Source organism: Sphaerodactylus townsendi, linkage group LG07 (assembly GCF_021028975.2).
Source record: "Sphaerodactylus townsendi isolate TG3544 linkage group LG07, MPM_Stown_v2.3, whole genome shotgun sequence".
Classification (NCBI taxonomy): Eukaryota; Metazoa; Chordata; class Lepidosauria; order Squamata; family Sphaerodactylidae; genus Sphaerodactylus; species Sphaerodactylus townsendi.
In genome coordinates, this window is record NC_059431.1 from 30438874 (window position 1) to 30452869 (window position 13996).

Consider the following 13996-nt stretch of genomic DNA (forward strand, 5'->3'; position numbering starts at 1 on the left):
CCCCCCCCCACCCCCCCCCCCCCCCACCCCCCCCCCCCCCCACCCCCCCCCCCCCCCACCCCCCCCCCCCCCCACCCCCCCCCCCCCCCACCCCCCCCCCCCCCCACCCCCCCCCCCCCCCACCCCCCCCCCCCCCCACCCCCCCCCCCCCCCACCCCCCCCCCCCCCCACCCCCCCCCCCCCCCACCCCCCCCCCCCCCCACCCCCCCCCCCCCCCACCCCCCCCCCCCCCCACCCCCCCCCCCCCCCACCCCCCCCCCCCCCCACCCCCCCCCCCCCCCACCCCCCCCCCCCCCCACCCCCCCCCCCCCCCACCCCCCCCCCCCCCCACCCCCCCCCCCCCCCACCCCCCCCCCCCCCCACCCCCCCCCCCCCCCACCCCCCCCCCCCCCCACCCCCCCCCCCCCCCACCCCCCCCCCCCCCCACCCCCCCCCCCCCCCACCCCCCCCCCCCCCCACCCCCCCCCCCCCCCACCCCCCCCCCCCCCCACCCCCCCCCCCCCCCACCCCCCCCCCCCCCCACCCCCCCCCCCCCCCACCCCCCCCCCCCCCCACCCCCCCCCCCCCCCACCCCCCCCCCCCCCCACCCCCCCCCCCCCCCACCCCCCCCCCCCCCCACCCCCCCCCCCCCCCACCCCCCCCCCCCCCCACCCCCCCCCCCCCCCACCCCCCCCCCCCCCCACCCCCCCCCCCCCCCACCCCCCCCCCCCCCCACCCCCCCCCCCCCCCACCCCCCCCCCCCCCCACCCCCCCCCCCCCCCACCCCCCCCCCCCCCCACCCCCCCCCCCCCCCACCCCCCCCCCCCCCCACCCCCCCCCCCCCCCACCCCCCCCCCCCCCCACCCCCCCCCCCCCCCACCCCCCCCCCCCCCCACCCCCCCCCCCCCCCACCCCCCCCCCCCCCCACCCCCCCCCCCCCCCACCCCCCCCCCCCCCCACCCCCCCCCCCCCCCACCCCCCCCCCCCCCCACCCCCCCCCCCCCCCACCCCCCCCCCCCCCCACCCCCCCCCCCCCCCACCCCCCCCCCCCCCCACCCCCCCCCCCCCCCACCCCCCCCCCCCCCCACCCCCCCCCCCCCCCACCCCCCCCCCCCCCCACCCCCCCCCCCCCCCACCCCCCCCCCCCCCCACCCCCCCCCCCCCCCACCCCCCCCCCCCCCCACCCCCCCCCCCCCCCACCCCCCCCCCCCCCCACCCCCCCCCCCCCCCACCCCCCCCCCCCCCCACCCCCCCCCCCCCCCACCCCCCCCCCCCCCCACCCCCCCCCCCCCCCACCCCCCCCCCCCCCCACCCCCCCCCCCCCCCACCCCCCCCCCCCCCCACCCCCCCCCCCCCCCACCCCCCCCCCCCCCCACCCCCCCCCCCCCCCACCCCCCCCCCCCCCCACCCCCCCCCCCCCCCACCCCCCCCCCCCCCCACCCCCCCCCCCCCCCACCCCCCCCCCCCCCCACCCCCCCCCCCCCCCACCCCCCCCCCCCCCCACCCCCCCCCCCCCCCACCCCCCCCCCCCCCCACCCCCCCCCCCCCCCACCCCCCCCCCCCCCCACCCCCCCCCCCCCCCACCCCCCCCCCCCCCCACCCCCCCCCCCCCCCACCCCCCCCCCCCCCCACCCCCCCCCCCCCCCACCCCCCCCCCCCCCCACCCCCCCCCCCCCCCACCCCCCCCCCCCCCCACCCCCCCCCCCCCCCACCCCCCCCCCCCCCCACCCCCCCCCCCCCCCACCCCCCCCCCCCCCCACCCCCCCCCCCCCCCACCCCCCCCCCCCCCCACCCCCCCCCCCCCCCACCCCCCCCCCCCCCCACCCCCCCCCCCCCCCACCCCCCCCCCCCCCCACCCCCCCCCCCCCCCACCCCCCCCCCCCCCCACCCCCCCCCCCCCCCACCCCCCCCCCCCCCCACCCCCCCCCCCCCCCACCCCCCCCCCCCCCCACCCCCCCCCCCCCCCACCCCCCCCCCCCCCCACCCCCCCCCCCCCCCACCCCCCCCCCCCCCCACCCCCCCCCCCCCCCACCCCCCCCCCCCCCCACCCCCCCCCCCCCCCACCCCCCCCCCCCCCCACCCCCCCCCCCCCCCACCCCCCCCCCCCCCCACCCCCCCCCCCCCCCACCCCCCCCCCCCCCCACCCCCCCCCCCCCCCACCCCCCCCCCCCCCCACCCCCCCCCCCCCCCACCCCCCCCCCCCCCCACCCCCCCCCCCCCCCACCCCCCCCCCCCCCCACCCCCCCCCCCCCCCACCCCCCCCCCCCCCCACCCCCCCCCCCCCCCACCCCCCCCCCCCCCCACCCCCCCCCCCCCCCACCCCCCCCCCCCCCCACCCCCCCCCCCCCCCACCCCCCCCCCCCCCCACCCCCCCCCCCCCCCACCCCCCCCCCCCCCCACCCCCCCCCCCCCCCACCCCCCCCCCCCCCCACCCCCCCCCCCCCCCACCCCCCCCCCCCCCCACCCCCCCCCCCCCCCACCCCCCCCCCCCCCCACCCCCCCCCCCCCCCACCCCCCCCCCCCCCCACCCCCCCCCCCCCCCACCCCCCCCCCCCCCCACCCCCCCCCCCCCCCACCCCCCCCCCCCCCCACCCCCCCCCCCCCCCACCCCCCCCCCCCCCCACCCCCCCCCCCCCCCACCCCCCCCCCCCCCCACCCCCCCCCCCCCCCACCCCCCCCCCCCCCCACCCCCCCCCCCCCCCACCCCCCCCCCCCCCCACCCCCCCCCCCCCCCACCCCCCCCCCCCCCCACCCCCCCCCCCCCCCACCCCCCCCCCCCCCCACCCCCCCCCCCCCCCACCCCCCCCCCCCCCCACCCCCCCCCCCCCCCACCCCCCCCCCCCCCCACCCCCCCCCCCCCCCACCCCCCCCCCCCCCCACCCCCCCCCCCCCCCACCCCCCCCCCCCCCCACCCCCCCCCCCCCCCACCCCCCCCCCCCCCCACCCCCCCCCCCCCCCACCCCCCCCCCCCCCCACCCCCCCCCCCCCCCACCCCCCCCCCCCCCCACCCCCCCCCCCCCCCACCCCCCCCCCCCCCCACCCCCCCCCCCCCCCACCCCCCCCCCCCCCCACCCCCCCCCCCCCCCACCCCCCCCCCCCCCCACCCCCCCCCCCCCCCACCCCCCCCCCCCCCCACCCCCCCCCCCCCCCACCCCCCCCCCCCCCCACCCCCCCCCCCCCCCACCCCCCCCCCCCCCCACCCCCCCCCCCCCCCACCCCCCCCCCCCCCCACCCCCCCCCCCCCCCACCCCCCCCCCCCCCCACCCCCCCCCCCCCCCACCCCCCCCCCCCCCCACCCCCCCCCCCCCCCACCCCCCCCCCCCCCCACCCCCCCCCCCCCCCACCCCCCCCCCCCCCCACCCCCCCCCCCCCCCACCCCCCCCCCCCCCCACCCCCCCCCCCCCCCACCCCCCCCCCCCCCCACCCCCCCCCCCCCCCACCCCCCCCCCCCCCCACCCCCCCCCCCCCCCACCCCCCCCCCCCCCCACCCCCCCCCCCCCCCACCCCCCCCCCCCCCCACCCCCCCCCCCCCCCACCCCCCCCCCCCCCCACCCCCCCCCCCCCCCACCCCCCCCCCCCCCCACCCCCCCCCCCCCCCACCCCCCCCCCCCCCCACCCCCCCCCCCCCCCACCCCCCCCCCCCCCCACCCCCCCCCCCCCCCACCCCCCCCCCCCCCCACCCCCCCCCCCCCCCACCCCCCCCCCCCCCCACCCCCCCCCCCCCCCACCCCCCCCCCCCCCCACCCCCCCCCCCCCCCACCCCCCCCCCCCCCCACCCCCCCCCCCCCCCACCCCCCCCCCCCCCCACCCCCCCCCCCCCCCACCCCCCCCCCCCCCCACCCCCCCCCCCCCCCCCCCCCCCCCCCCCCCCCCCCCCCCCCCCCCCACCCCCCCCCCCCGCCTCGCCCCCCCCCCCCCCCCTCCCCCCCCCCCTCCCCACCCCTCACCCCTCACCCCACTCCGCCATACACCCCCCCCACCCCCCCCACCCCCCCCCCCCCCCCCCCCCCCCCCCCCCCACCCCCCGCGCGCCGGGGGACACGCGCCCCCCCCCCCCCCACCCCCGCTCCCCCCCACCCCCCCCCCCCCCCACCAAAAAAAATTGTATTTATATACATTTTATTGCAAGGTCAAGTGAGTACACAATAATGTGTCTCGAGGGGTCTTTTTTGCAAATTCTTTTTTCCTTTCTTTTTTCCCTACTTGCTGCCATTACATGTGTTGTCGGGGCTGTTTGTGTCAATATTTATCAAAGTCTATATAGGCAAAAGAGTCTTGCTTCTTCAAAGCTTCAATGGGCAAAACAAAACACACACACACACACACACACACACACACACACACACACACACACACCCCAAGATCAGGCTAGGCTATACCATTCCACATCCTCAGATAATAACATAACCAGCTCTAAATGTGTACTAAAACCAAAATAAATCATGGAAATTGGCCACAGGAGAAAGACTGTACGTTTTTTTCTTGCGTTATTACGACTTGTCATTTTGTATTGATTTAATATAATTCCTTCATGCAGTGTGCTTTTTTTTAAGCCTCCCTGAGCATACCAGTGAAAAGACAGGATATACATTTGAGTCAGGCAGAGAAAGCATAAAATACATGATCAATGAGACCATTCAGGAAGTGTGCAGGGGAAATGGCTGTTAGTAGATAAACTAGAAAGATGATGAAATGGCACTTAGTTCTGGCAGTATACTGCTAAATATATAAAGCTTTGTATTGATGCAATAAAGAACTATAGCTTCACATACTACATATGGACCTGCCCAACCACTATGGATTTTTTTTCAGGGGACTTTTATTATTTGGATCCTTCATTGTCTGAGGCCAGATGAGTGACAACCTGGGAAAGGGCCTTTTTGGTTGTGGCACCAAAAGTATGAAAGTCTCTCCCCAAGGAGACCCATCTATCCTATTCTACCATTGCCTTCCACAAGCAAGTAAAGACCTAACAGTTTTATGTGACATTTCCACACTGACCCTCCTTCTCGTTCATGTGTTTTAACTCTGTATATGGTCTATTTAATTGTTGTTTTTACACTTTGCTTTTTAAAAGCTTGTTTTAATGTTTTTGATTGTTTGTCACCCCAGGAACCCTAACCTGGGTAGAAAGGAGGTATAACATGTTTTAAATACCCCTTTGGGGGTAGAGTGGTTAAGAAATCAAATTAATAATGATAATGATAATATAGAGGTTGCTCCAAATGATATTCTGATCTTGCTGTCTGTCAAATGAAATCATTTTTTAAAAAAGAATATTGTACCTTTTATTTGCTTACATATTTCTGAAGTGCCCTTGGTGTATCTGACATTTTATAAACATATCCCCATCCAAAACAGAATCATGATCTCAGGTTAGACCAGAGGGGTAACAAACAGGGAACAGACAAAGGTCACAATATCTGCAGATCTCACTCAAGTTAATTCTTTGGAGCTTATTATGAGAAGCTTGCTACAAGGAAATTTTTCTTAGGATGGCACCGTTGGATTTGCAACCATGCAGCTAACTTCACTATGGCAGGAGTATCTTTAGAAAGCCACAAGAGTCTAGTTCCAGCTCTTTTGATTAAATCTGCTGATAATTTTACAGTGCACTTCAAGGTCAACAGAACATTAAATTATAAATGGAATGTGTTTGACTTGCAGTTACAAGAAAGATCTTGCTTCCTCAGCCAACTTAGTTCTTTCATGTGCAGCTGTCAGAAAGTGGCATTATTATTACTGTAGCCTTATTGCTACAAGTATCATTATTGAGAACTGGCATAGTATAATAGGAGACCCATATTCAGCTCCCAACTCTGCCCTGGCAGCTTGCTGGGTGACCCTGGGGCCTGTCACATCCCCAGCCTAATTCACCTTACAGGGCTGTCGTGAAGATAAAATAGAAAAGAACTCCCTAGTTCCAGCTAAAATGTTTCCGCCTCCCTTCACCAACTGGACTTGGCAGCAGTTGTAGAAATGAAGGCTGGAGCAGCTGAGAAAGAGACGTTTAAAAGGTCTGTGTCCCACCCTGCTCCCTGCAAATGGAACATCGGCATCGCTGATAGCCAAGGATGCTAGCAGATGTAGCTTTCCCATTGCATCTGAGCCTATTCATTTTAATAGAGGCAGCAGCTTCTTCTAGCCAGGATGATTAAGTCACAAAAAGGCTCAAAGAGCATTAAGAGAATAGACAATAAAAGGCTGCATGGCATTTATTGCCAGTAAATGAAAATTGATGACAGTGAATTCATTACTACTACAACAACAGAAGAAAGATCTTGGAAGTTACTGTTGACAGCTGCCTACAAACATTAAGCTTAATCTCCTTCTATTCTCTAAAAGATATTAGGGCAAGGGAGAGAAATCAATATGCATAACATTATATAATGCACCTACATACATCGATAAGGGGCTGGTATTTTAAGCACTGAGGGCAGCCCTGGTTTCCCTGACACAAACAGAATATTCAAAAGCTGGGAAAAGCTCTGTTCAGGACATGGTTGACTTATAAGAACTACCTGCTGTCAAGGCAGTGATGGTTAACCAAATACAAGAGCTAACAACAGAACCAAACAGTATAAAGGGTCATTTGGTGGGATGTCCAAACATATCTTAGGACACACAACTGAAATTGCCAGGGGGCCAGAAATGGTCTGATAGGCCTGGTGCATTTTATTTGATACATTCCCCATTATAAACTTATTCAAGTCACGAACAGAATTTTATCCATTAGGGAAGTTCTACAGGTACAAAGTAAACAATGTGACAACTTGAAGCGATATGACAAGATAAATGACTTGTTAAGATAAATAACTTTGTTCATTACAAAGTCCATATGTGCTTATACAAATAAGGTGGTCAAGTTAATATTATAAGCTCAGAGCTTACTTAGATGTCTGTGGGGGTGTGCTGTCATGTTGAACATATTCTTCCTGTGGGGGGATTCATGTAGAACATGTTCTCCATTCTGAGACGATGTGCTAGATTTAATTTTCTCTATATATTTGGAAGCCTCTCTCAAAAAAAGAACTACCTCAAAAACTTTGCTTATTAAATATGTAACATAAACTAAATCATGATTATCAATATAAACTAAATCTTATATATAACAGCAGACAACCAATCTACCACAGACTGGGAGCAGCTACCTGTAAACCTTGCCCACAATGATCCAGAATAGGCCGTCAGTTACTACTGAGGGGCACCAACTATTCATTTGTATACTTAATTTATAACCCACTTTTTTAGTGACACTCAAGGAAGATTAGAATTTTTTTTTACAAAAATCTTCAATCAGATAAGACAGCATAGGAGACAGAGAATTAAGGGGTTGCAGGACCTTTCCTTTGAGGAAAGCCTAAAGACTCCAGGGGTTTTCAGTTCAGAAAAAAATGATGACTAAGGGAAAGTGCAATAGAGGTTTCTAAATTATGCATGGGATGGAGAAAGTGAATCAACAGGACTTTTCTCCCTATTTCATAACACTAGAATGTGGCGGCATGCATAGTGCAATAGGTTCAACAGCCCAAAGGAAGTATTTGTTCAGTGAACGAGCAATAAAATTCTGGGATTTACTGCCAGTGGACAGTAGAACTAAAAACACAGATGGCTTTAAAATAGGAATTACAGAGATTGATGGAGACAGGTTCATTAGCCTCTATTTCGACTAAAGGCAAGCTGGGTGGTCATTGTGTGAAATGGGAAGATGGACTGGATGGACTACTGGTTTGATCCAGCTAAGCTCTTCTTATATCTTCATGAGTCTGTAGTACAATTCTCATTTATTTCTCATTTATTGCTTGTGCCAGGAGTACGATTTGATGCAGATGGCCCCAAAGTGATTGATACAGAAGTATCATCTTTGATAGAAGTATCAATCTTCAATCAGCTAAGACAGCATTTATGACAGTGAATAAAAGGGTTGAAACACCTTTATTTTGAGGAAAGCCTGAAAAGTCCAGCAGCAAAGAATTGCCGTGCATAACAACAAAGAATTGCAACAAAGAATTGCCATACATAATATGAGCTTCTTCAGCAATGTATTCAATGTTTTTTTGAATTGGCATCAATTTATTCAAGCAGTAAAAGTGCCACAGAAACAGGATGTTACTGTTTAAAAAGAAGCAGTTCCACTTATCTCCCTAAATAGTCTTTCTGGATGGAGTCTTTGTTTTTGCACACCACGTCCAAGTAATTTGTTTTGTTGAGCTGTACAGCTGTCTTTCAATGTTCTTTGGAACAAGAAAAGACAGAGTAATCACGGACGACAATCTCAGAAGAAGTCAAAATACATGTCTTGCAAATGTGAGAAACATAGCATGAAAGAACTCTGCTCAGGATACATCATTTAGCCAACAGAAACTATTAATACACTTCAGTAATTAAGAGTTCTTAAGGGAGGGGAACAAATTTCTTAATCTTTTTTCATCCATTTAAACATTGAAAGACATTTGTTTCAGGACAATTATATAAATTTTTCCCCTGTGCAAAGACAATAGCATCATTTTTCCTAATACTGGATGGAGGTCCATGCCTAATAGGAAACAAGGCTACCAATCAACAACCGTTTCTTTATCCTGTGGGAATTCCTCATTTTACAGTCCTCATTTTACCCCCTTGATACTTGAAGTATGTAATCATAATGACAGTTGACTGTCAGTTAAGGAAGGAAAACAGAGTAAGGGGGAGAGAAACTGGTCAACAGACAGTATTTCATGTTGCAGTGGTCATGCCAATGAGTTTGGAAAAGCAATTCGCTGATGGGTCTTTGACTCCTCCACAGGTTTTCAACAATGCTCTATTTCCTACTGGGTAAAGATAAAATTTCTCCTTCAGTTGTGTCCGACCCTGGGGTACCACTGCGAGCAGTGATTTCATAGGCAAGCCGTTTTTGTGGGGTAGTTTGCCATTGCTTTCCCCGGCTATTCTTTACCCCCTAGCTGTGTGCTAGGTACTCATTTACCGACCAAGGAATGGATGGATGGCTGAGTTGACCCTAAGCCAGCTGACAGGATATCTGACCCACAGGGGGCTCGAACTCCTGACTGTGTGAGTGACAGTGCAAGCACTTAACCACTACGCCACACAGCTCCTACTAGTTTTATAGTCATTTCCTTTCATATACTTAATCCTCCCTCTCCAGATAGTATATTGTGGTATGATTTTATTCAAAGAGCCTTGCAGCCTTACCTTCTACAATTCTTTTCCAGTGCAATGTAATTTCTGGACACGCAGCAGCCCTATATGCATGACATACTGAGGGACAAGCCAGTGTGTGCTAGAGGGTGAGTGACAATGAACAGGCTGGCACCAACTCCTGCTTGTGACTAAGTATGATGGCCCCATCCTTATCTATGAGGAGGTATGGTTCCATGACAGAGCATGCAGAAGGCCCCAGATTCAACATCTGGCATCTCTAGTTGAGGGTCAGGTGATAGGTAGTGCAGGGGCGTACCAGGTACGGGGACATGTGGGGTCACATGTCCACTGGCACTGGCCATTTAGTCATGTGAGGGTGGAAAATCACCCCCACGCCCCTCCTCCCCCCCCCCAACATTCATTGCCTGCATAGCCACGCCTGGCATGCTTGGCCCTGGCCAGGTTCCTTCCGGAGGCACCCCACACCCTATGTCCAGCCTGGGGTGGGGGAACTGCCTACCTCTCAGCCTCTCGGCTGCCGGCCAGCCAGCCACCCCTCACCTCAGGCACAGCAGGTGACAAAGATGGGCCGATCGTCCCTCCAGCAGTCCCTTACCTGTGCAGCAGCCTGGCAGGCCCGGGCCGAGGGGTGTACGGAGGGTCCTTGGCCCGGCCCCACCAGGCTGCTCCTTCAGCTGCTACTCCACGTGTCCCTCAGCCCAGCCCGGCTGGGGGCAAGGCTGAAAAAGCCCTGTTCCTGGTCGAGGATAGATGGACCACTTTTGGGCCAGGGATCATCAGTAAGTTATTATTTGCTGTTATTATGTAAGTTATGTTTAAATGTTTAAGTTTCTCCTTCAAATCAAATGATTATCAAAGTGGCGTATTACAAAAAATAAGTGTGTGTATGTGTAAATTCACACACACACACACACACACACACACAGAGAGAGAGAGAGAGAGAGAGAGAGAGAGAGAGAGATTTCCCATGTGCCTCTCCCATATGATTATAGTAGTTTACAATTCCACATTTTAAAACATACAAGTACTAATAAACCCCCATCTTCCAAACTACCTTTAGCTCACACCTCATAAAAAACTTTAGCAAACAAAACAGCCTTAGTGCCTCCTAAAAGCATCGAAAGATGGTGTTCTCTCATCTCCTCAGGGAGCCTGTTTGAAAGGGTAGAAACAACTAGTACTACAGGGAAAAAAAGGTTGGGCTCTGGTAAATGCCAGGTGGGCTACCTTAAGCAAGGGAACAGCAACCTAAAGACTATAGTTGGCACAGCGGGACATATGTAGAAAGATGGTCCTCTAGATATGCCAAAAAAATCCCACTGCTCAGCATCTCTTGGACAGGTGGCCATTGGCAGAAGCCAATGTCTTTATCTTCTGCAGTCCCTAGGCAACTAGCATTGCGCCAGAGCCTACTAAAGCCCAGTCACGCAAATGAACAGAAAAGAATGTACATTGCTATGAGAGCTTTTTCAGCTGACAAGAAAGCAATAAATATATAAAGTAAATACACATTCAATGACAAACACACACACGCAAACCGGGATTATGTCTACAAATTGAAACAAATGAAACCAGTATGAATGTAAGCCCAGCTCTCTGACCAACACACATCATTACTCTCCCCTTTCCAATACACTGCCATTCTCAGTATCACATTGCTATTTTTTCCAAGAGAAAATGTTTGAATAAAAGCCAGCCAAAATGTTAAAACAGCAGCGCACATCATCAAACAGATGTCAAAACCATCAACACAAAAGCCAATGGACTATTCCCAGAGGAACACCTAAGCAACAAATTTAACTGGAAAAGAAAGAAATATATTAATATGATTGGCTGCCACTGCACAAGCTATATATATCCTATACCATATATACATTGAAAAGACTGTATTCAGAGAGACAAAACCAATGTACTCCATTCCACTTTCCTGTGGCCATTATTTGAATAAAAGGACCCTGGGGTTCACTGTTAGCTCACCTACTCTGCTTCTATTTACCTTTCATATAGAAACATACCTCAGAATTCAACAATCTAAGCCACTGTTCTCCTACATAGTCACTATAGGGGGGACCCCTTCAACATTATTCTAACTTTAGCAGTCAGTCCAACCAATAGGTTCTTTTCATGCTCCTCATATTAAACTGGCCCAAAAGAAGAGGAAGGAAAAGGAGAGAAAAAAACCCTTTACCAGAAAATAAACACAGTTTTGACAACACAGCTGACTTCCCTTTCGTATTACATGGAGTAGAGTTTTTCTTGATCCATTTAAATAAGAAAAATGGCTTGAGGGGAACTGAATCCCTTCCTAAATGTTCACTGCTTCTCTCGCCCTTATCAGCTGGAAGTTTTGTTTAATTATTTGGAACTTGGCATGACAACTGCCTGTAAGAAAGCACCCACCAGGTCAAACTAAGAAACAGGAGTGAGGCAGAGAAAGATGCCATTCTTACCAGGTATGTGCCACGGTGAAGCGCCGCTGTTTCGGTATGTTGCTGCTCAAAAGCATCCTGCGCAAAAGCCGTGGGGAATTTCTAGGAGAAATGACCGGCGACAGCTTAGGAGAAATGGAAGAAGACTTCCGGGACGTCCTGAGCTTTTCATGCTGCAACAGGTTCTCCCTCAGCGTCTTCACAAGATCCTCGTTGAGGCACGGGTTTTGACAATGCGGATTACTCACTTCAGGTACAGTCAAGGTGTCCGGGCTTGTTGTTTGCTGAGCCATCTTCCCAAAGCAATTGATATTAGGGAAGTCTCAGTAACACACGGTGATATTTGCTTTTGCAGCTTTAGTTTATAGAGAGACAGAGAGAGTTTGCCTTGCTTGTCAGTCCTGAGCAACTGTGCAGAGCTTCAACTCCGATTCAGCCTGTTCGGCTTTCTGCATGGTTTCCCCTCCTCTCGGACGGTACAGATAATGAACAGTAATGGGGAGGAAACACAAGCAAACTCCTCCAGTGAGCCTGTCAGGCATTGCCACTCCTCTTCTAGCCAAAGACTAGTCTCCCTGCGAGCTCTTCTTGCAAGCGAATGCAGAGGAAAGGAACAGAGTGCTGCGAAAGAGCTTCTGTGCCTGAGCAACCAGGCTGCCTGTCAAAGTATTGGAAGTAATGCAATACAGCTGCCAGAGTGACTCCCAAATATATATATACACACACACATACTCACACACGTGCTGGCAGGGAAGAGGTTTCAAACCCTCTGCCTCTTCATTTTGTTTAGCTATTCTTTTCCCCTCTGATTATTTCTCACTCTGAAGGGAGGGAATGGAAATGTTGGACATGTGCTTCCTTTTTTTTTTTTGGTGCCTGTTTGTTTGTTTCTCTGTTTCCCTCCAACCTCTGCCCTGTCATACATTATTTCGTCAGCAAGTTAGTGCTTGTTGGAGAAATGTGAAACCAAACACCAGCCCAGTAACATTTCTTTTTCTTTTTTTTGCCAACATGCCTCACCAGGATAATTTATCTCACTGACAGAAAGAAACTTTCTTTTCTCCTCAGGTTTGCCAGAAGCCCTAAATGGTCTTGGTATAAGGCAAACAGCCCCCTAGTAGCTGAAACTCGGGGACAGACAAACATTGCTCAAATGCAAATCCCTACCAAAATTGGGCGCTACACAAATGCAGGATAGAATTTCCAGTTCAGGAACCAAAACATCTTGAGCTGGTCTCATGAGCAATAAAAAACAAATCAGAGTATCTAATTGCTGCTGCACACAAACCGACATAAATGCCATGGAACTGAGTACACGCATCTAATTAGATTGTGCTAATTCCCAAGTCGGTAGCTTCCTGTAAGCATTAACTACTTCTTAAATGTTACAGTTATAGTTTTAAAATGGCTCAGAGTAAGTAAGTTAATGTGAGAACCACAACTCTTGTGCTTTCCGATGATTAGATCTCATTCCGAACAAGGGATTCATGGCTCCTCCAAACAATTACATACAGCTGCATTTTTCTTGCCAATTAATGTATTGTTTTTCAAATAACCCAAATGGGTTTTTTTTCAGAATGAAACCCGATGCTACTTAGAAAGAAGAAAAACCCATTATAAGCCTCCTATTTATCCCAGTTGGCATTATGGGCAGAAAGGCAAGAGAGCCAGTGGGTGTAATAGTTAAGAGCAGCTGTACTCTAATCTGGAGGAACTGGGTTTGATTACCTGCTCTGCTGCTTGAGCTGTGGAGGCTTATCTGGGGAATTCAGATTAGCTTGTACACTCCAACACATGCCAGCTGAGTGACCTTGGGCTAAGTCACAGCTCTATGGAGCTCTCTCAGCCCCACCAACCTCACAGGGTGTTTGTTGTGAGGGGGGAAGGGAAAGGAGTTTGTAAGCCCCTTTTAGTCTCCTAGAGGAGAGAAAGGGGGATATAAATCCAACTCTTCTTCTTCTTCTTCTGGAATGGCTCCCAACCTTTTTTCATTTGTGTACTTCTTAGCAACCCATTTCTCTAAACTTGTTCCTCCATATTAGCAAACCCACTATGTAATTTTTTTCACTTACCCCCAAAAGCTCTGGCATGTGCCCCTGGGAGTACACATACCCCAGGTTGGGAACCACTGCTTTATTGCATAATCTTAAGTATATGAATTTCATATTATAATGAAGACTCCTATCTACTACTATTGTTCATTATTATTAACAGTAACAGAAGCAACAGCATTTACTTGCTGTTCAGTAGTCAAAACAAGCTTATTATCAGAACCCAAAACTGATCAAAAGGTATCTATTTTTATATTGACTGGTTTTAGCTCAAAAGACCTAGATTTGAGTCCAGTAGCACCTTGGAGACCAACAAGATTGGGGGGGGGGGGGTAAAAACTTTTGAAAGTTAAAGCTTCATACCCTGAAAATCTT

General features: G+C 56.6%; 1 protein-coding gene across 4 annotated transcripts in view; it reads right to left on the reverse strand.

Annotated features, from left to right (window-relative positions):
• PDE4D (phosphodiesterase 4D) overlaps window positions 1-13996 on the reverse strand; it is a 565399-nt gene that overhangs the window by 436617 nt on the left and 114786 nt on the right. For 2 of the 4 annotated variants that reach the window (XM_048504164.1, XM_048504163.1), the window contains exon 1: window positions 11592-12994. The exons of 1 other annotated variant lie outside the window; for it this stretch is intronic. In XM_048504164.1, the coding sequence (XP_048360121.1) occupies window positions 11592-11863 (272 nt within the window). In that variant the 5' untranslated portion in view covers window positions 11864-12994. Of the gene's footprint in view, window positions 1-11591; window positions 12995-13996 lie in introns of those variants that run through there. One more of the 4 variants, XM_048504156.1, reaches the window with a different exon arrangement.